Below are 23162 nucleotides of genomic sequence, written 5' to 3' on the forward strand. Positions count from 1 at the left end.
AATTAATATGTCATCAAATCAGCCTGGGTTCATACCATTCACCAAAAAATACATAGTGCTTCAAATGACTTTTCTATGAAAGAAATTAATAACATATTTGATAAGAGTTTAGATGTCACAAATGTAAGAAGCCACCCAGCGGCCCATGAGGAATGCTAAAAGCTCCTGCAGCAGTTCTGATGAAGAGTCAGTTCTGTGAATTTTAGTGCCCACACCAGGGGCTTCCTTCATAGTTCAGTCGGTAAAGAATCTGCCTGCAATGCTAGAGACCCAGGTTCGATTCCTGGGTCAGGAAGATTCCCCTGGAGGAGGGCATGGCAACCCACTCCAGTATTCTTGCCTGGAGAATCCCATGGTCAGAGGAGCCTGGCAGGCTACAGTCCATGGGGTCACAAGAGTCAGACACAACTTAGCGACTAAACCACTACCAGAGCCAATGTGACCTTATGTGAGCAAATCGACATTCGGACTGACTTAGGGACCGCAGCTCCCCTGATTATCTGGTTATTTCAGAAGATGTATCCTTTAGACTCTTTGCTTTGAGAATTTTACAGAAGCTGAAAAACACTATATATGCAGGGGAAAACCCGTGGTTTGGGTCAAAGCACCTTCCCCCCACCTCCCGGATCATACATTGATACCACACACGTGTATGTGGACGAACCCATCATTGTCCTGGTGCGTTTTCATCCAGAATCTAGCCCACGGTTCATCAACAAGGAGATACGCTACAGAGGCCACAAGGTTACCAGAAGCGGCAAGTCCGCTCTGTGGCAAGTCACCCGGCTGCTCGCTCCATCTGTGATCCCCAGACCTGAACCACTGGCAATACCTTGGCACGTGCTAGAAATATGCATTCTCGGCCCTGAGAATGGGCGCATTCCCCTACCTAGGGAACCAGAAGCTCTGGGGGTGGGATCCTGCCATCCACATTCTCAGGAGCCCTCCAAGGATTCTGCTGCATGTTTAAATCTGAGAACCACTGCTCCAGAGAAAACAGTAAAGTCTATACTGAATTCCAGGTTTTAGAAAAATTCTGATCATATACCTTTAAAGGTCTCAAAGGAGCCAAGAGCTCCTCCGATGCATGGTGCAGGGGAATAGAAAGACCGTGGCTCCGCCCTGCCCGAGGTAGAATCGCTTCTGCCCTTGGCTCAGTTATTGAACCTCTCTGAGCTACAGCGTCCTTCTCTGAAAGTTGGAGAATAATGACCATGTAGGGTTCTTGCAAGAATGAAATAAAATAATATATATAAGCCTGGCATTGAAAAAAACAAACAAAAAAAACTCACACCCTATCCACCCCACAATGGAGCCTACTACCTGAAATGACTGGTAAATTTAATGTGCACTGAACTAATCTTGTCCTTCATGTTTTGTCAGTTCTTTTGAAACCTACCTCTATTTTGTTGAGAATAACCCCAAAACAGTAGGCCTTTTTCCAACCTGATTTATTGAGGTCTTGGATTTCTGAACTATCTCCAGCTTTGAAGTTAAAGGCTATAGTTAAAATTTTAAAGTCATGAAGTTGGGTGCCTGTATATGGTCTCCCTCCAAATCTTATTTTTAACAAAAGACGCTGTCTCCTGCCACAGAAATGAAGCAGTAGAACACTGTTAGCAGGACAGGAATGATTAAATGATGTCCAGGATTCTTTGGACAAATGAGGTTATTAATGGACCCTGCAGGATTGCAGGTTCTCCTTTGTGTGGTTTAACTTCTGCAGCCTGTGCTCGCCTGCTTTTCTGATGGTGATGTGATGAGTGCCAGTGATTAGACAAGGAGCTAATTCTATTAATACATGAGGTCAATTTATGGCAAGTTCAAGCTTGCTGCCTCAACCCACAGATTCACCTGAAGTGTCACGTTAACTAAGTTTCCTAGACTGTCAGTCATATGTCTCACCCTGGCCTTTGCTTTAAGGTAAAATAAGTTATTCCTTTCTAGTTCCTCAGTTTTGAATGGATTTCAACATGTTCTACTCATTTTGGTAGAACAAATCAGAAGGGTCTGGGTTTGCAAGGAGGCAACACGACTGTCTGAGTTAAAATCCTGGTTGCCTCATGTGCTGACTATGCAATCGTGCCAAGTTACTTTAGTGCTTCAATTTCCTCATCTGTAAAATGGGATAATGGCATCTACCTTTCAGAATTACAGTGATGACCATGTGAAATCAGATATAAAAGGCACATTGTGAAGAATATAGCCAGCAGCCAATATATTTGCTATTATTTCAACTCCTTATTTTGCTCCTTCTAGAAAGACCACTGAAATTTCATTGGCTGTTTTTTCCTTCTTTCGCACCATGCAACTGGCTCAAGACAGGCAGTTAGAGATGAGGGAGGAAAGCAGTCTGTTTGACTCTGAAGTGATAGAACCAAAGCACACATGAGTAAGAATGCATAATCACTCTAGCCCTCAGGAAGCAGAATCTAGATCTTGCTCCTGAATGATCTAAGAACAGGTATGATGTCCTCATACCTTGGATTAGTGCCAGGTGCCCAAGACGACTTAGGAGATAAAGGCAGTGATGACAAAGCCATACCAGACACAACTGACCCAACAGAAATGATCACATTCTTACATCCTAGAACATCCATTCATTTCAACAAATTATCTGAAGCACTGTTCTAAGCACTGGAAATAAGACAAAGATACTGGTTTCATGGAAGAAAGACCTCTCACTGTTAGACAAAAGCAAGGGAATCCTCGAACACTCAAAAAACGTGCCACTTAAAGTCTTCTTAGGGAAAGACAATGATAGTAACCATTCAGTAAATGCTCACTATGTGTTGGTCCTGTGACAAATTCAAGACATGTGTTGTCATTCATTCACACAGCGGACTCTGATATAATCAGTGCTGCTACTGCTAAGTCGCTTCAGTCGTGTCCAACTCTGTGCGACCCCATAGACAGCAGCCCACCAGGCTCCCCCATCCCTGGTTCTCCACGCAAGAACACTGGAGTGGGTTGCCATTTCCTTCTCCAATGCATGAAAGTGAACATTGAAAGTGAAGTCGCTTAGTCGTGTCCAACTCCTAGCCACCTCACGGACTGCAGCCTACCAGGCTCCTCCGTCCATGGGATTTTCCAGGCAAGAGTACTGGAGTGGGTTGCCATTACCTTCTCCATAATCAGTGCTGTTAGATCTATTTTGTAGATTGAGAAACTGAGGCCTAGAAAGGTTAAATCACTACTCAAGTTTCCATGGTAGGTAGAAGTCAGATAAAGTCAGGACTAGCTCAAAATCTGTGCTCTTACTTGAGTTATCACCATAGATTAACATAGATTTCCCCCCCACCCCCTCAACTGGTAGTAGAGAGTTGTTAAATTTAGCCCAAGTTATGCTGCCAGCCAAATCACTCTAGTATTTATCTTCAACAGACCCTCAGCTGCTAAAAAACCATGAAAGACTCAGACTTTATTTAGAAGGTCAAGTCTTTAGTTGAGATTTAAGCTTGTCTAAGACTTTGGCCTGGAGAAGGAAATGGCAACCCACTCCAGTGTTCTTGCCTGGAGAATCCCAGGGACAGGGGAGCCTGGTGGGCTTCCGTCTGTGGGGTCACACAGAGTCGGACACGACTGAAGTGACTTAGCAGCAGCAGCAAGACTTTGGCCATCTCATGCGAAGAGTTGACTCACTGGAAAAGACTCTGATGCTGGGAGGGATTGGGCGCAGGAGGATGGCTGGATGATATCACCAACTCAATGGATGTGAGTTTGAGTGAACTCTGGGAGTTGGTGATGGACAGGGAGACCTGGCGTGCTGTGATTCATGGGGTCACAAAGAGTCATGACTGAGCGACTGAACTGAACTGAACTGAAGACAGCTCCAACCTACCTCTCTAAAAGCTTCATCTCCTATACCTGAGCCAATGGAGCTTCTTATAATTTCCTGAACAGTTTCTATTCTGCCCTATCCTGTACCTTTTTGCTTATAAAATACATTTTTCTCTCTCTCTGCCACCAGGAACACTCAAATCCCACCCCCTTAATCAAGACCATCTGGGAACACTGCTCTTCCATCACGTTCTTCCCAATCCCCACCCCCACTCCAGAAAGATGAGATTTAAGTTCTCAGACCACTTGGTTTTACAGCTGCTGGCATATCTTCTCCCAGTAACATTAACTGACTCATCTTATTGCACTTCCGGTCTGTAATTCTCACAGCACGTGGCCTGGTGCCTCTGCTGACTGAGCCAGGTTCACTTACGGTTTAGGGTAAACAATGGGTAAAAGAAAAGGATTAGTAAGAGTATTCTATTTTCTGTACTCCCCACTGTTTCATTTATCTTACAGGATTCTCCTGTACAGTCCATGTTCTACATGTGGTCAAAATATGCGAGCATTCTATTATGTAATAGCTTGCACAGCCAGTGCAAACAAAGCTGCATGAACGGCCCCAAAACCAGGTGACTGTTCTTTGTGTGCCAGGTTACAACTGAAAAACACTTTGGTTGGGGTCTCTGTTTGCACAGAGAAGACAGAAAACATTTAGAAGCTCTGGGTGGTATCGTCATCATTATTTGTGAGGGGAGATCAAATGGTCAGTCTTGTTTCTGATAAGCACTGGATAGGCTTGATTTACAGTCACAGCCATGCCTCCAGATTCCACGTCTGAGGACCAGATGCCCACTGGGGACCCAGCACACCCAGCAAAAACCTGCAGAGTGGCCCTGCTTTGAAAGAGCCCAGCTCTTCTGATGGTGGTGATTAGGGAGAGGGGAACTTTCAGGGACCCCCAGAAGCAGCCCCCAGAAAATCAAGCCAATGCCTTGACCTACTTGCCCTTGCCACACACAAGCAAGAACAGGTAGGCATAACTTCATCTTAAGACTTCACACAAGTCTTAAGGTAGTGTTAGAATTTCTAAATAATACCTCCTCCTCAAGGACCAACTCTCATTTAAACCAAGTCTAAGTCATGTGAAATTTTAAGCTAAAGAAAAAAAATGTGAGATATACTTGGTTTATCTTCCTTCCTTCCCTGGTAGCTCAGTTGGTAAAGAATCTGCCTGCAATGCAGGAGACCTGGGTTCAGTCACTAGGTCAGAAGATCCCCTGAAGGAGGGCACAGCAACCCACTCCACTATTCTTGCCTGGGAAATCCCACAGACAGAGGAGCCTGGCAGGCTACTGCCCATGGGATCGCAAAAGACTCAGACACGACTTCATGACTAAACCACCATGCTACAATATAATCCTCCTATAATATCAAAATAAGAATTTCCATTCATTTTTATCAAGCTCTACCTTTATCTGTAAGTTTAGAAAACTGCTGGGTTACCTTAGAGGATGATGGGGCTCAGTTTCGAGACCTGTGAGGTAACCACTGTAGCCAGGGAGTAGGAACCCATTTTTAGGCCATTCCTTACCTTGAGCCAATGACATCAAAAAGATGTTGCCAACGGTCGTTGATTTTGTTGAGCTTGTCATCGATCTCAGCTGCTCTTGTCTTGTTGCTGGCCTTGATCAGCCGGTCGCCCATTTGCTTTAACTGTAACTTGTTTTCACTAAACAAATTTATTTCTTCCATGCAGTCCTGGCATAGGCACCAAAACACAAAGCTGAAATCACTACAGAAAATTCATTTCTTTGGCAGATACACACAGTTGTGCCTCCTGAAATTTCTTAAAAAATAAAAACACTTCTCTCACCTGTTAATGCAACCCTTCAGTGAGCAGCTAAAAAGTCAACCCCTATTCGGTGCATGTGTAATACATAAGGCAGTAGTTACTTTCTTAATTCAAAAGCCCTGGTTTCCCTCACAGAGTTACTCTAATGCACTTGAGAGCTGAGGACTAAAATTAGCCTAATATATCAGCAAGAGTTTTCCTGAGGTTTAACTGAGTGGCATTTGGGGTGACTGTGATGAGAAGGTTCTTTCTTCCTTTCCTTACGGGAATCAGTGACCACTTCACAATTATGAGCCCCACTGCTGTTGGTCTTTCTCCTTTGGCCAGGGGATCATCTTAACAAGACAGTTAGAAAAACCATAACCCACATGGGGTGTGAACTGAGGCATAAAAAGCCGTGAGCCCTTTTCTTCCTAACCAAGAGAAAGCAACCCCCTAGTACACAGCACCCTGCCCACCAAGGACAGCCCACCTTTCCCACCTCACTGGAAACGTGCCTACTGCATACAGTTCTGAGTCTGAGAGTGAAAAGGGCAGAGAAGACCATGGTGGTCATAACCATACCCCTCTGGGGACTCCTGCTCACCTTCTGGAGCTTTTCAATCATTTCTTCAATACTAATATCTGCTGTCTGGAGAACTTTGTTTTCCATCTGCACCAGCCAGGCACACAACTCTTTGTTTTTTTCGTTGAACACAATCCATGAATTGAGTCTATCTTCTATCTCCTGTTTGCGTATAGCCACCTGGAAATGACAATGCATTTGGCAGCTGAGTATAGGTAGGAAGGAAAGAGTTTCTCTTCCTCCCCACCCCCCATCAAAAGGACTATAGATTCCATTCACTTTAATCAGTGATCCCAAGGACTTAAATATAATAGTATGTTTTTGCCTTTTAAAGACCTAGGGTTTGACGTCAACAGAAGTTTCACACCTCTGATAAATGCCTTAAAAAGCGACAGTAACAAAAGATTGTACCTGAAGTGTAACTGACCAAAAGGATTCAGCTTTATCCAAAACAGTTTTAATATAATGCGGTAATCCATTATTGCTGCTGCTAAGTTGTTTCAGTCGTGTCTGACTCTGTGAGACCCTATGGACCGTAGCCCACCAGGCTCCCTCTGTCCATGGGATTCTTGAGGCAAGAATACTGGAGTGGGTTGCCGTGACCTTCAATTTATTATTACCACATTTTATTAAAAATTAGAAACAAGAAGTTTAGGTGAATGTATTTTAACCATCACCTAAATTTCTTCTGTTCTTAATTCTTTAAGTATACATTTATTTACTGCTTGCTACATGTTACTTTTTCGTTTTATGATCCAAATCCTTTCTTTTTAAAAAATAATCAAGTCCTTATTCTTACTTAAGGCCAATGTCCCACCTGTTTAATTTAAAAACAATCATCTCGGTCACAATATAAATCTTATGCAGACAGTGCAAATGGACCACAAAAATTAACATCACTTAAATGTTTGAGTCGTATATTTCAAAAACAAAGCAAAAATTTAAAAATGCATATCACTCATTTAATCCACCTTCCCAGTATGCACCACTGCTCTGAATGGAAACCATGGAAATGGAATCAAATACTGGTCTGTAGTGAGCAGGCTGACCCCCAAATACCCAATGCTCTGTTATGCAGAAGCAACCCCTAAGCTGACATCAGCAAAGGATCTTCCTCCTTCCAAGGTTCAAATTTATTACTTAAATAAATTTAAATTTAAAGAATGCAAATCAGCCTCTTTAAATGTACAAAAGTATTCCCAGGTCTTAGAAATCTGCAGAATCCTAGAGATAAAAAGGGTAACCTAAAAGTTTTTTTGGTTAACTTTTAACATCCCACTTTACAAATGGGGAAACCAAAGTTGAACTCCTAGAGATTTTTCAGCTATGCACAAAAGAAAAAAAAAAAAAAAAACCTCTGCTCTTTTCAGAGTGAAGCAAAAATAGCCAATGTTTCTACATCCACCCAACCAAATATGTTCAGAGGGCTGAAAAAACTATCGCTAAAAACCCAAGTTTTGTATTTCTGTTTTTCACAGCATCTATTCATCTTAGCTTTTAAAAATCCTGGCATTTTGTATAGCATCATTCTGACTGGATTCCTGATGGTAACAATTAGGAACATCTGGGCCCCAGTCTTCACTTCTTCCTTAGCTTTTAGGATTCCTTTCACATATTCTCAATTTTCTATTATATAAAATTTGAATAAAAATTCTAAACAGACTATTCTAAAAGTCCTTTAGTCTTTTAGAGGACTAAAAGTCTTTTAGAATAGTCTAAAAAGACTATTCTAAAATACTCTAAAAGGACTATTCTAAAATTCTAAAAGGACTATTCTAAAATTCTAAAAGGACAGGTATATCATGAATATTAAATACTAAAATAAAGAAGGAAAAACATACTTATTTTATTAAAATGCACTCCAAAGTGTCTGAATTTTCAACTTCTACGTACATCTCTTAATTCACAAAAATTAGATTAAGGACTTAACTTTTTTTAGAATTAAATGTTCTTAAAACAAAGAACTATTTGAACCCTTCAATTCCAACCTGATCCTGTCATCTACTTACACCTTGTCATACCTTAACTACAATCCAATTCTTAAGTATAAGTGATTCACTGAGATACTAAGTGTAGCAGCTGACCCTTTCTTTCAGAGAGTTTTAAAAGCCAGCTACTTGAAATAAACACTGGATTGCATATGAATGCAGAGTGCTCAGATAAAATGCCCTGGAGCCTGGCACTCAGGACCACTCCTGCTGTCTGTTGGGCCCAGAACAGATACTGCAGAGATACAGCACTAAGGCCAGCTCGGCCCTCTTTGCTGAAGTTCTGATTCTCAAAGGACTGGTACTTGTCATCTCTACACGACTGACAGCAGAGTGCACACAGCTGCTCAAAACCGCAATCCTCCCCTCCCCCCACTTTGAAGGTGATTTTTTTTTTTTTTTAAAAAAAAAGCTCATTAAGAGTGTGCAAAGTTCCAGCACTGAGTGCTGGAGAAACAAAGGGTCAAATCTGTTAAACCTTGTTGCTGCCTTCTCAAGGAACAGCGCCAGCCCAGGCTCCAACTGAAAAGGGCCTCCCGGTTCAATGAAATTAAGCTCCTTTCTACTTTGTCTGGCCTTCGGAGACATTTCAATAAACTTCAGAAGAGCCGTGCCCTGCAGTTAACTGACTTACTCTTAAGCAGAGGTCCTCCCATTGCCTGTGCAAATGCTCTATTTGCTCCTTCAAAACCATCACGTCGTCCACCAGAATGTGCTGGGTTAGGTCGGTCTTCATTGTGTGAAGTTCTTTCAAGTTCTGAGTCCAGTTAGCTAAAGACTTCTCTAGTTCCTGCATTTAAACACAAGAAAGAAAGCGGGGGGCGGGGGGGGGGGAAAGAAAACTCTTCAACTCAAACTGCTGTTGTTTCCAAACCTGTAGAGGCTAATCCTTTGATTGGACCCTGGGGGAGGGGAGGCCAGGAAAGGGGGCGGGACCTTCTGAATGAGAAACAGCCCAGGGCCAGCCTCTGCGGCTGTGGTTGGCCAATTCCTCAGCACCTATTTTCTCAAAGCAGAACTCTTTTCTACCTTTATTTTCACTTCCTCAGGTATTTCAGACTTTTCTATACTTAACTATGTTAAAGTCAAGTAGGTCTTTACCTTTATTTAAGGGAAAGTAAAGAATTTTTGGAGTCTCACAACAACCTCTCTCACCTACATACACTTAATTCTGAAACTGTGTTACAGAATGTTGTATAAAAGGTGATTTCCCTACTTTTAAAAACACCTTAAGAAATGCATTGTTGCTACGTGGCAGTCATATAATGACAGCTTCTGTTAAGCGAATCATTTTGGTTAACTTTCAAAAAGAATAAATACAATTGAAGGAAAAAAAAAATTGTTCCCTAATGATTGCCAGAGATGGGTTAGCAGAAAATTTCCTCTGGCTCTGGAAACAATTTTTTTCTTTTTAAATGAAGAATTTGTCAAATTAAAACATTTTTGAATTCTAGGACTTAATCTAGTAATTACTTTCATGAGAGAGAAGGTAAAATGAAACAGCCCAAATGTTCAAGAGACCTCCAGATTTTTATTGTGCTTCTTGTATTCTGTATTTTGGCACATTTGAAGGGTCTCTATTCATACCTGTCTATTGAAATCTGAAAGAAGAGAGTATTTAATTTACATCAGTAATCTGTCTGAGGGGTGGCAACAGTAAAAATGGGTTAATTCTGATTGATTTTCAGAGTTTTAAAAGCTACACTGGCATGAACTTGCCAACAAGGATTTACATTGAATAAAATGGTTCGGAGGGTTCTTTTTAAAGGTTGCATGGAGATTTAAGAAATATCATCTTTTCCAGAGGAGAAATCATCACTTTAAATGTCCGTTACCTACTTCTAGCTTCACGATTCTAGTAAAGTGGATGAAAGCAGGTTCTGCAGCGGAACACTTTTTTACCAGTTTCATCACATGAAGCAGGCAAGCCACAAGCAGAGGTTTACCATTCACTGACTCTAGAGACCGGAAGATGGTTGCACTTCAGTGTTTCCTGATCAAAAGTGCGGGCTCAGACGCCTGCCCAAAAGGGAGGCAGGTGTAAGTAATCCACCGCCAGGTTTAAATCAATTTTGGTTTGGATACCCCGTCTTCTCCCACAATTGAAAGGATAATTAACAGGTATAGAACTTTTGAATATGGACATTTTGGGATTCTTAATAAAAACTGCCACATTGTGTCCTCAAAGGAATGACTATCTTTTTCCACATACTGTTTGGTATCGAGTTTTATGTATTTGGGGGGCAAGTTAATATGTGTAATGATTCCCAGTTATGTTATGATTCCCAGTTATGTTTAAATTTGTTGTTCTTGCCTGAGATGCTACCCAGTTCTTCACCTTTCTCCTTTCCCAGATGTATTTAGTTAATTTCTACCAACACTTGCAGGTCTCAGACACAGGTAATTCCTCAGAGGAGCCTTCTCTGAGTCATGGGATGAGGTTGGGACCCTTGTTTTACGCTTTCACGGCCCCTCTGTCCTTTTCCTTCTTATACTCACCATGCTGACAATTATGCACACACGCATACATATGTATCCATATGGTAGGACTCTGGTCAACATATATCTCTCCAGTGGCCTAGACTATCAGCTCCACACTGGCTGGTGCATGACAACATTTCTCACCAATGCACTGCCTACTTAGCACTTACCAAGAGACCTAGCATAAAGTAAGTCCTCAAATATAAAAATGTATGATTGAAAGAAAAGAATTTGGCAGTATATCTCAAGAACTTTAAAATGTTCATAAATACTAAGTGAAAAAGCAAGGAATCAAACAATATATTGGGTGAGGTCTAATGAGATAATCTATTAAGGCTGAAAAAGTTCACTTATTTCTGTAAACATTTCAAAACTCACACTTCCATTTTAAAATGAAAATACTCCAGATTTGCAACCAAAACTAATTGCAAAAGAGAACATGTCAGATAAGTTTGCCTTTCTTAATTTAACAAGATAAATTTTCTATACTGCAAAAGTACCTGTGAAATTCCAACTATCCATAAGGAATGTGATGGAAAACTTGACTACATAAAGTGGTGCACTGCACAGGCTTTGACTGAACTCTAACACAGCACAACAGCATTTAAGCCTTCCGATGGATTCAATTATTGTTGGGATTGTCAAGTCCTGTTTCTCTACACTACCAGCTGGGTAAAAAGAGGATCAAAAAATAAATCTGTGTATATGTGTGTGTGTGTGTGTGTATGTATATATGTATTGGTCTGTATATGCATACAGTATCTTTGCAAGAAAATATAACAAATTGGTAACACTGCTTCTGTGGAGAGAAACTGATGGGAAAAAGTTTTCAAGTATACTCTTTCGAATTCTGAACCATGTGACCACATTACTTATTCAAAAAACACTTAATGAAGAGGTACAAGCCTCCAGTTATAAAATAAATAAGCCACAGAGAGATAATATATAGCATAAGAAACATGGTCAATAATATTGTAATAACTTTGTATGAGGACTGATGATTACTAGACTTATCGTGGTAATCATTTCATAATGTATGCAAATGTCAAATCACTGTGTACTACACCTGGAACTAGCATAATATTATATATTAACTATATTTCAATAAAAATTATTTAAAAAATAAAACTATCCCATGGATTCAATCATTTGACAAGTTTTGTGAACATAGATGCTCACTATAGTGATAATAATTTTCATAACAGTTTATAGTTAGCATATAAAATATGATTGAAGGCAGGAGAAGGGGCCAACAGAGGATGAGATGGCTGGATGGTATCATCGACACAATGGACATGAATTTGAGGAAACTCTGGGAGACAGTGAAGGACAGGGAAGCCTGGCATGCTGCAGTCCATGAGGTTGCAAAGAGTCAGACATGATTTGTTATTGAACAACAACAACAAAGAAATCACACACATATACAGGCACATATAACCATGTAAAGCAACTTCCCCATATGTCAACTTGGCTGTGATGGGAATGTAATTTTCCAAGGAGGAAAGTAAAGTTTGAGTGGTTAGGAATTTCCCCCAAGTGACATAAGAAAGATAAACACTGCTCTGGACAGGCTTCAGGTTATTTGGGATCTCTTTGGAATATGGTCATAGGTTGAATGAACTCAATGCTCTTGTCCCCTCTCCCCAATTTTTGCACAGAAAAATAGAATGCTGAGGCTATGGAAATTGAAAGGATCCTAGAGGAAACTGAGAATTGTCCTACTTGGGAGAAATCGTGCCTCCTCATGGGCTTTCCATCTAGTCAGAGCTATGGTTTTTCCAGTAGTCATGTATGGATGTGAGAGTTGGACTATAAAGAAAGCTGAGCACTGAAGAATTGATGCTTTTGAACTGTGGTTTTGAAAAAGACTCTTGAGAGTCCCTTGAACTGCAAGGAGATCCAACCAGTCCATCCTGAATATTCATTGGAAGGGCTGATGCTGAAACTCCAATACTCTGGCCACTTGATGCGGAGAACTGACTCATTTGAAAAGACCCTGATGCTGGGAAAGACTGAAGGCAGGAGGAAAAGGGGCAACAGAGGATGAGATGGTTGGATGGCATCACCGACTCAATGGACATGGGTTTGGGTGGACTCCAGGAATTAATGATGCACAGGGAGGCCTGGCATGCTGCAGTCCATGGGGTTGCAAAGAATCAGACATGACTGAGCGACTGAACTGAACTGAACATGGGTTTATGGTTCACATTTTGCACAGGTTTCTGGACTTGATGGGAGGAAATTCTACGTGTCAACTCAGAGGCACTCCAAGTCCTCTTATCTGTTACTTGAAGTCTAGATCCAAACTTAAAGATATAGAAATGATAAAAACTTTGAAAATCAGGGATAGACAGGAATCTTCTTAACCTAATAAAGGCATCTACTAACACATGACCAGCAAAAATACTTCATGGTGAAATGAAAACATTCTCTCTAAAATCAGGACTAACACATAGGGGCCAGCTATCAATGCTTCTACAATACTGCTCTGGAGGTACTGACCAATGTAGACAGAAGTATAAGAATTAAAATAACCAAAAAAGTCATTATTCACCAATGGTAACTGTGTTCATAGACCTCCAAAAGAATTGACACAATTATCAGAATTAATAAAAGTGTTTAACAAGACAGTTAAATATAGTATCAATGTAGAAAAGTCAATCATATTTCTAGGCATCAGTATAAACAAAAAATAAAATTAGAAAAAAACAGTATTTTCAATAGCTTTAAAAGTAACACATCAAGAAATAAATCTAACAAAAGATGTACAATACTACATAAAGTTATAAAACAGCATGATTAAAAGGAGAAATATGCCATAATTGAAAACAGGAGTACTCAATGTCAAAAAGATGTTAATTTCCTCTGAATTACTCTATAAATTCAATACAGCTCCACTGTAACTCTTACCAGGATTTCCATTAGTTTGACAAACTGCTTCTAAAAGCTGTGAGAGACCAAAGAACCAAGGACACCCACACGTGTGAGAATGAGGGATGGAAACACCACACCTGAAACGAAGATCTATTCACATAAAACACAGTACTCAAGATAATTTGGTATAAATGCTAAGATAGGCAGACCAATGGAATAGAACAGAGAACCAAGAATTAAACCATGCATATATGGAAACCTGATATTGGACACTGGATTAATTAGTAAATGAACACCAGGATAACGGGCATCTATATGGACAAAACAAAAATCAGTGCTTCAGTGAATAAAGATACTCTCTAAGTGTAAATAGCAAAATTTGAAAACTTTAAGAAGGAAACATACAAGTATATCTTTATGACTTAAGTACAGAGTAATGGTACTGCTTATATAAAGTTTAAAAACAAAAGTAATACTTTTATACTCCACCAAGATCTACAAACACATGTAGTAAAATGATAAAGAAATGCATAAGAATGGTATAAACCAAATTTAGGACTGTGGGGACCTCTGGGGACAGGGAATACCTTGGAGATCATATAGGGCATTTGAACTTATTTTATTTTTCTGCTGGCTGATGGTTTCATGGAAATTTGTCATATTATTTGTTAAGTTTGAATTTTCTTGCGTGTTAGAAATTTTTACAGCGAAGAAAAAAGGTTCAGGCAGGAGGACACTAATTTCCAGCACAGCTTGAAGTAGGAGACTACTCAATTCTTCCTAATTATTTTTAATTAGATCCCTGAAGTCACTAAAGGAAGGAAAAAAAAATTAAACTATATTCCATTAGGCTGGGGATGTCTTTCCAACATCAAATCTGCAGAAAGGAAAGAGATGGAGTTCCGAACCTGGAAATTTAACAGGTCCAAATTCCTACTGGTGAGTTTGCCTTGTCTTCTGCAAAGCCCTGATATACCCAGGAATTTTTGTGAGTGTAGTATCCATTAGGCAGAATATAGCTTGGGAAATACTACAGAAATACTGTATTTGAGCAAAACCCCTAACTACTGTCCTCTAAAAAATGAATTCTTCAGTCAAACTTTAATTTCAAACACAAGGCAATTTGATAAAGGAAGAGCTTTCAATGGACTCTCAGAGGCCACATCTTATATTACAGAGGAGAAACAGAAGGACGATTTGAGGGCAAAATCCCCCAAAAGAAAGGTCAGTTTTCATTCCAATCCCAAAGAAAGGCAATTCCAGAGAATGCTCAAACTACCGCAAAGCTGCACTCATCTTCAGTTCGGTTCAGTTCAGTCGCTCAGTCGTGTCTGACTCTTTGCGACGCCATGAATTGCAGCACGCCAGGCCTCCCTGTCCATCACCAACTCCCGGAGCTCACTCAAACTCATGTCCATCGAGTTGGTGATGCCATCCAGCCATCTGCTTCCAATGAACACCCAGGATTGATCTCCTTGCAGTCCAAGGGACTCTCAAGAATCTTCTCCAGCACCACAGTTCAAAAGCATCAATTCTTAGGTGATCAGCTTTCTTCACAGTCCAACTCTCACATCCATACATGACCAAAGTGAAGAGGAACTAAAAAGCCTCTTGATGAAAGTGAAAGAGGAGAGTGAAAAGGTTGGCTTGAAGCTCAACATTCAGAAAACAAAGATCATGGCATCTGGTCCCATCACTTCATGGGAAATAGATGGGGAAACAGTGGAAACAGTGTCAGACTTTATTTTTTTTGGCTCCAAAATCACTGCAGATGCTGATTGCAGCCATGAAATTAAAAGACGTTTACTCCTTGGAAGGAAAGTTACAACCAACCTAGATAGTATATTAAAAAGCAGAGACATTACTTTGCCAACAAAGGTCCGTCTAGCCAAGGCACTCATCTTACACACTAGTAAACTCATGCTCAAAATTCTCCAAGCCAATCTTCAGCAATATGTAAACCGTGAACTTCCAGATGTTCAAGCTGGTTTTAGAAAAGGCAGAGGCACCAGAGATCAAATTGCCAACATCTGCTGGATCATCAAAAAAGCAAGTGAGTTCCAGAAAAACATCTATTTCTGCTTTATTGACTATGCCAAAGCCTTTGACTGTGTGGATCACAATAAACTGTGGAACATTCTGAAAGAGATGGGAATACCAGACCACATGACCTGTCTCTTAAGAAACCTATATGCAAGTCAGGAAGCAACAGTTAGAACTGGACATGGAACAACAGACTGGTTCCAAATAGGAAAAGGAGTACATCAAGGCTGTATATTGTCACCCTGCTTACATCATGAGGAACGCTGGGCTGGAAGAAGCACAAGTTGGAATCAAGATTGCCAGGAGAAATATCAATAACCTCAGATATGGAGATGACACCACCATTATGGCAGAAAGTGAAGAGGAACTTAAAGAGCCTCTTGACGAAAGTGAAAGAGGAGAGTGAAAAGTTTGGCTTGAAGCTCAACATTCAGAAAACGAAGATCATGGCATCTGATCCCATCAATTCATGGGAAATAGATGGGAAAACAGTGGAAACAGTGTCAGACTTCATTTTTCTGGGCTCCAAAATCACTGCGGATGCTGATTGCAGCCATGAAATTAAAAGACGCTTACTCCTTGGAAGGAAAGTTATGACCAACCTAGATAGCATATTAAAAAGCAGAGACATCACTTTGCCAACCAAGGTCCATCTAGTCAAGGCTATGGTTCTTCCAGTGGTCATGTATGGATGTGAGAGTTGGACTGTGAAGAAAGCTGAGCACCAAAGAATTGATGCTTTTGAACTGTGGTACTGGAGAAGACTCTAAGAGTCCCCTGGACTGAAAGGAGATCCAACCAGTCCATTCTAAAGGAGATCAGCCCTGGGTGTTCATTGGAAGGATGGATGCTAAAGCTGAAAGTCCAATTCTTTGGCCACCTCATGCGACGAGTTGACTCACTGGAAAAGACTCTGATGCTGGGAGGGATTGGGGGCGGGAGGAGAAGAGGACGACAGAGAATGAGATGGCTGGATGGCATCACCGACTCGATGGACATGAGTTTGAGTGAACTCCGGGAGTTGGTGATGGACGGGAGGCCTGGCGTGCTGTGATTCATGGGGTTGCAAAGAGTCAGACACGACTGAGCGACTGAACTGAATTGAAGCAGTACCAATACTCTGTACTTAAGTCATAAAGATATACTTGTAGGTTTCCTTCTTAAAGTTTTCAAATTTTACTTTTTGCACTTAGAGAGTATCTTTATTCACTGAAGCACTGATTTTTGTTTTGTCCATATAGATGCCCGTTATCCTGGTGTCCATTTACTGATTAATCCAGTGTCCAATATCAGGTTTCCATGTATGCATGGTTTAATTCTTGGTTCTCTGCTCTATTCCATTGGTCTGCCTATCTTAGCATTTATACCAAATTATCTTGAGTACTGTGTTTTATTTGAATAGATCTTCGTTTCAGGTGTGGTGTTTCCATCCCTCATTCTCACACGTGAGTGTGGGTGTCCTTGGTTCTTTGGTCTCTCATAGCTTTTAGAAGCAGTTTGTCAAACTAATGCAAATAAGAATTTCTGACAAATCTTTCTAGCCTTCACACATGAATCTCAAAAAGCATGGATTCTAGTTGTTTCAGCAACCAGCATAGTGTATTACACAGAAGGTAGAAAAAATATTTTCCAAGTGGACCTGAAAACTTGTGTCACACAGACAACGAAAGACAAACACTTCAACTTCTCAGAGAACAGCTGAGTGATTATCTTGAACACTACTTCAGAACTCAATACCTTAATCAGTTCTTTTTCTCTGTGGAGCTCCTCGTGAAGTTCTGGAAGAGGGTCTTTACTTTGTGCCTTTAAAACGTGCAGCCTGTTTTTCAACTCCTTGACTTTCTTTTCACACTGGTCCCAGGTCTATTTGAAAACAGTGTTAAAATCGGTAAGTACTTTTCTGTTGAAGAATGAATTATAGGAAAAAGATAATTAATTTAATGCATGTAATTGCTCTATTAAATGTGTCTTTGTAAATCACACAGACACCCAGGTCCTTGTCTTAGCTGACAAAGCAGTTGGGATGACAGGATGTTCAATGCCTCTCTGCAGTGTTATGCGTGGCTCATCTCAACCACTGGGTTGCTTTTTGTTTAGAAATACTTCTTCCTCCCTCCCCGTATCTCTGATCTAGCGAGTCGTTTCTATCTTAATTTTGGAAAAGTTCACATTTCAAAGGCTACTGGAAGGACTGATTTTTAACATTTCCAGTCTTGGCCATACACTCTACTAGCACTGAAAAGCAAAAGCACTCAACCACTTTTCTTGTCTTCTTTTCTAATGCCATCGCTCTGCTCTCTCTCCCCCTTCCAGACACAGCTCGGCTTTAGTGACCCTTTCACAGTCAAGTTTCATTCTATTTCTCACCACTGTTCTGACTGCCACCTCCAGCTTGGAGTGCTTTATAGTTTATAAAGCTTTTTCAACTTCAATATCTCACTGTAATTATAATAAGCTTAGGAGACAGACAGGGCAAGTGTTAGTATCACATTTAAAATGGGAAAACTGAAGCTCAGAGAAAACTGACTGGTCCAAGTACATACAGTTAGAAGTAGGATGAATGGACAGAGTAGTGTTGACATGCATACACTACCACGTATAAAACAGGTAACTAGCAGGAAGCTTCTGTATAGCACAGGAAGCTCAGCACAGTGCTCTGTGATGACCGAGCAGGGTGGGAGAGAAGCTCAAGTGGAAGGGGATATAGGCAACACACAGCTGATTCACCTGGTTGACAGCAGAAACTAACACAACATTGTGAACAAATTATACTCCAAATAAATAAAAAGTGCGTCGATCCAAAGCTGCAGTTTCCCTTGTGGATGCCTTTCTTTCATACTAGATCTTTTCCTTAAACCTTATATTACTGAACAAATAGTTGCCTGTATTTTTTTTTTTTTAATTCTGCCTGTATTTTCAAGGGAGATTATAATCCATTACGATAAATTTCTATTCCTGATATTACTAAAATTACTCTCCTGAAGTTACTAAAGACAAACACAGACTCAAATACTATTCTATTCCTCAGTGCAACTAACACTTAAATATCCTTGAGTTGGCCCAACTATATACTAACGCTCACTTAAGGAGAAGCCACTTGATCTAGTAACATCAACTCTCTGGAACATAACCAAGAAGAAACTGAAGGGGAAACAAAACTGTGAGTCCTTTTCACTTCCACCAAACCTTCCCTGCATTTACAAACATGGCACGTGCTCAACAAAGGTCTGGGAGTTAACTAATTTCACGTAGTTTGTACACCAAATAAAATTCAGACACTTTATTTATAGGAGAGATGTTCATGCCCTAACTCAGCACATATTTATTCTTCATTCAGAAAAATATCTCTGACAAGCTTGGTTATCTGGTTTTGATACACATACAACAGATTAGAGAAAAGAGTGGGCTATAAGGAGTAAGTATTCTCAGAGAAATAAAAAGTAAAAATAGACAGCTTAACATTAAATAGAAAGAAAGAAAATCCATAAAAGCCACGCAAGAACTCAAAAAACACAACAGCGCAGGAGTTAAGTTCAAAGCAGCTCAGAGTTCTTAAGAACAACTTGGGATTTTTTAACATAAAAAAAATTAAGGATTTCTCTAATAATCACTCAAAAGAAGACATTTTGGTTTTTAGAGGTATAATCATAAATTATCTGGGAAATTCAATTATATGGAAAAGTGGATTCTTTGAAGGTAGCAGAAAGATGAAGCATCACTATATTTACTTTCATATACTAGACTCAAAGACAGACTACATGTGGAACGTTAGCTTTGGTTACTGAACTTCCGTTGAACATGAGTTAGTTTCCTGTTTCATAAAGGTAAATATAAAATAGCACCTCAAGTACTTAGATATTAACTAAGCTTTTCTAGTGTTAAAGTATTATTTTAGGTAACTATCATGATTTGTGGACCAGCAGGGCCCGACCTAAGGTCCCTTGGAAGACCCACAACATTGTGATTTCCTAAAATCATTGCCATCTTTGCAGAGCAAACAAAAATTCTATGTACTACATTTAAATATCATGAAAGGAAAAAAAATGTTGAGTTACCTCTGCAGTGCTCTGGAACTGTTTAATCATTTCTCTGAGTTGGAGTTTTGTGTCCTTCCAGTTGTCCTGAAGTTGACTGATTCTCTTGTTAACTGACTCTTTAGTTTCCAGGTTAGCTGTGTTCAGTAACTTTTCCCCAGCTTCCAAGGTTAATGCATAGGTAGTCTGCCACCTCTGGAAATGAATTTCTTTATTCTTTAAAGAAAAAAAAAAAAAGGTAATTTGCTTAAGCCTTTGATGTGATCAAAATATGACTCTTTGCACGTGTTTGTGTGTATTTCCTTCAGAGTCTCTCTTAAATGTTAAACTAGATATAAATTAAACATATCTGGTTAGAATACACACACACACACAGATACTCATTCACATCAAAGGCTGATATTTAAATGAGTAGACAGCATACCACTAAATGATGTCTTCTTAAAATAATTTCCAAGCGTTGATAAAAGGTGTTTAGTATACTGATTAGAAGTGTATAAAAATACACTTCACAGAATAAAAGTCTACAAGATAAATGAATGCAAGAGTATTAAGAAAATGACTGGAGTATTAGATCTGATACTAAGAGCAAATACCACTATGGTATAGTCAGCTTACTCCTAACCCACATGCGTAGAATGTGCACATCATGTTAAAAGATACATTACCATATGTAGAAAAGGAGGCAAGTGAGAATTTGTTATTTAACACAGGGAACTCAACCCAGCATTCTCTGACAACCTAGAGAGATGTAATAGGCTGGAAGATGGGAGGGGGCTTCAAGAGGGAGAGGACATTCGTATACCTGTGACTGATTCATGGTGACGTGTGGCAGGGGCCAACACAATATTATAGAGAAATTGTCTTCCAATAATTGTATTTTGTTCTATACTTCTCAATATTGTACAATTATAATCTTTGATAATTTCTAGTTACTCTAAATAATTTCCTTTTTTTAAAAAAGGAGAGAACAAATAAAAGGCAAAATATAAAAATAGACACTTTAGCACTTAAACACTTTTATATATCAGTGTTTGCCCTAAAGGGATAGCTTTTAAAAATTCTCATTGGATATCATATAGATTTTCCTTTAAAAGGGACTGAAACCAAGTATTTATATTATAAAAACGAAGTAAAAACTTTACAACTGATTCATATTTCCAAAAGTATTTGGTTTCAGAAGAAAAAAATGGCTTTTATTTCTGTTGTAAATATGACTTCCTTTATTTTCTAATTTCTCAAGGGAAACATATATAGGCATTTTTCAAAATGGAAGCTGATATTTAAAAAAACTCAATTGAGCATTTATTTACAAAGACAGTTTCAACGATACTTCAGTTCAGTTCAGTCACTCAGTCGTGTCTGACTCTCCGCACTTAGGATAGCCCAAATGCACAAAAGAGGGAATTCCCTGGTGGTCCAGTGGTTGGGACTCCAAGCTCTCACTGCCCAAGGCCTGGGTTCAACTCCTGGTTGGGAAACTATGATCCCAGAAGCCAAATGACCGAAAAATCAAAACATCAAAACAAACAAACAAAGAAAAAACTCCATGAAAACCAAATGAAAAAAAAACTGCAATTCAAGGAACACTGCCCCTCCACACTTGTCCTTCTAATATTCAGTATTGCTGACATAGCCACTGTTATAAATGTCTTTTAGCCATTTCAGATTGAACTCATCAAAAGACATGCTTCTCATCCAGTCTCCCCTGATTGGTCAGCAGCACACTATCACCAAGATCCTCAACCTCCAAACCTAGAGTCACCGGGATTTAGAGTTTTATTTACCTGCCATATCCAAACCATAAGCACATCCTGTAAGCTTCACCTACAAACAGCCTTGTTATCTTCACTGTGATCACCCTTGTCTTCTCCATCCTAACAACTAACCAAGACCACTGAAACAGCCTAGTGAGTTACGGCAGACTATATTTTTCACAGAATGGCCACAACAATATTACCAGCCCCACATGCTCTCCTAGAACCTTGCCCTCCCCATTAACTGGTGGTATCGCTAACGTCTCCTCTTGAACCTCTGTGGGCACATGTGATAGCCTTGATTAACAGAGGATGGCAGAAGTGGCTGAAGTCCAGGGCAAAGTCTAAAAAGGTGGTGTAGCTTCTCCCTGGCTCTCCTTTCCCTGGGACATGCACCTTTGAAGCCCTGAGCCGGGTGTAGGGAGTTCAGCTACTGGAAGCCGCCATGTGTAGAATCTACAGGGAATAAAGCCCAAGGAGCCCCAGCTGCTCCACATCCTGGCTGTCTGAGCTGAAGTTCAGTTCAGTTCAGTCGCTCAGTCGCGTCCGACTCTTTGCGACCCCATGAACTGGAGCACGCCAGGCCTCCCTGTCCATCACCAACTCCCGGAGTTCACCCAGACTCATGTCCATTGAGTCGGTGATGCCATCCAGCCATCTCATCCTCTGTCGTCCCCTTCTCCTCCTGCCCTCAATCTTTCCCAGCATCAGGGTCTTTTCCAGTGAGTCAGCTCTTCACATGAGGTGGCCAAAGTATTGGAGCTTCAGCTTCAACATCAGTCCTTCTAATGAACACCCAGGACTGATCTCCTTTAGGATGGACTGGTTGGATCTCCTTGCAGTACAAGGGATTCTTCCAACACCAGAACTGAAGTACTAGACATGAAAGTGAGGGAGCCTTCAGATGAGTCCAGCTTCAGCTGCCATCTGACTCAGAGTGCCTGAGATACGCCTGCTGAGAGCTGCCTGACAGCCCTGACAACCTACAGGACTGTGTGACAGAATAAGAACTCTTCGCTGTGATGCAGCAGTAACCAGAGGTAATACGCTGCGATTCCTGCTTCTGTGACCCCACCCCCAGCCCAATCCATCCCCCTCAGAGCAGCCAGAGGATCTTTAAAAATACAAATCATATCATGTGGTCTCCTTTTCCAGTTTCAACAGCTACCTATTACACCTAGACTATTAGGCAGCTGTCACGCCTCTCTCCAAAATGCTCCTCCATGACTACCTCTCAAGTCCATTTTCTATCACTGCTGCCTACTGGCTACACCCATCTTATGAGCCTTCTTTCTTCCCCGTTTTTGCTAAGATTGTTGCCATCTTAGGGACTCAGGAAAGTTGCTCCCTGTCTGAACTGCTCCCTGCCCCCAACCCCCAACTCTCTGCACAGCTGGCTCCTTCTTGTCACTCAGGTTCCAGTTTAAATGTCGCCTCCCTAGAGATTATCGAATCTAAAGCAGTCACTTAGTCTCTCCATCATCGGCCCTATTTTAATGACCCACATATGCCATGCTGCAGTCCGACAGTTTCTTTATTTTTTAATTTGTCCGATTTCCCCCACCAATCAGACAAACTACTATTTTCTAGTTTATTGATTTGTCTGATCGCCACATGAGAGCAGAGGTCTTCTATTAGTCCACACAATATAACCAGCATTTAAAACAGTGACCAGCACAGAGCAGGTACTCAATTAATATTTGACACCTAGATAAATAAAGGAGGCAAGCACAGGACTTCCGAAGAGTGCTGGTTTGTTTAACTGTCTCTCTAATGTCATGCATG

General features: G+C 40.4%; 1 protein-coding gene across 10 annotated transcripts in view; it reads right to left on the reverse strand.

Moving 5' to 3' along the window:
- SYNE2 (spectrin repeat containing nuclear envelope protein 2) overlaps positions 1-23162 on the reverse strand; it is a 330412-nt gene that overhangs the window by 31862 nt on the left and 275388 nt on the right. For all 10 annotated transcript variants that reach the window (XM_055435962.2, XM_055435961.2, XM_055435957.2 and 7 more), the window contains 5 exons: positions 19642-19836; positions 17324-17449; positions 8823-8978; positions 6222-6380; positions 5375-5541 (listed from right to left, as the gene is read on the reverse strand). In XM_055435962.2, coding sequence (XP_055291937.2) covers positions 5375-5541; positions 6222-6380; positions 8823-8978; positions 17324-17449; positions 19642-19836 — 803 coding nt within the window. The remainder of the gene's footprint in view (positions 1-5374; positions 5542-6221; positions 6381-8822; positions 8979-17323; positions 17450-19641; positions 19837-23162) is intronic.

This window comes from Moschus berezovskii, chromosome 9 (assembly GCF_049115385.1).
Source record: "Moschus berezovskii isolate FMDL1 chromosome 9, NW_MosBer_1.0, whole genome shotgun sequence".
In the NCBI taxonomy this organism is placed as follows: Eukaryota; Metazoa; Chordata; class Mammalia; order Artiodactyla; family Moschidae; genus Moschus; species Moschus berezovskii.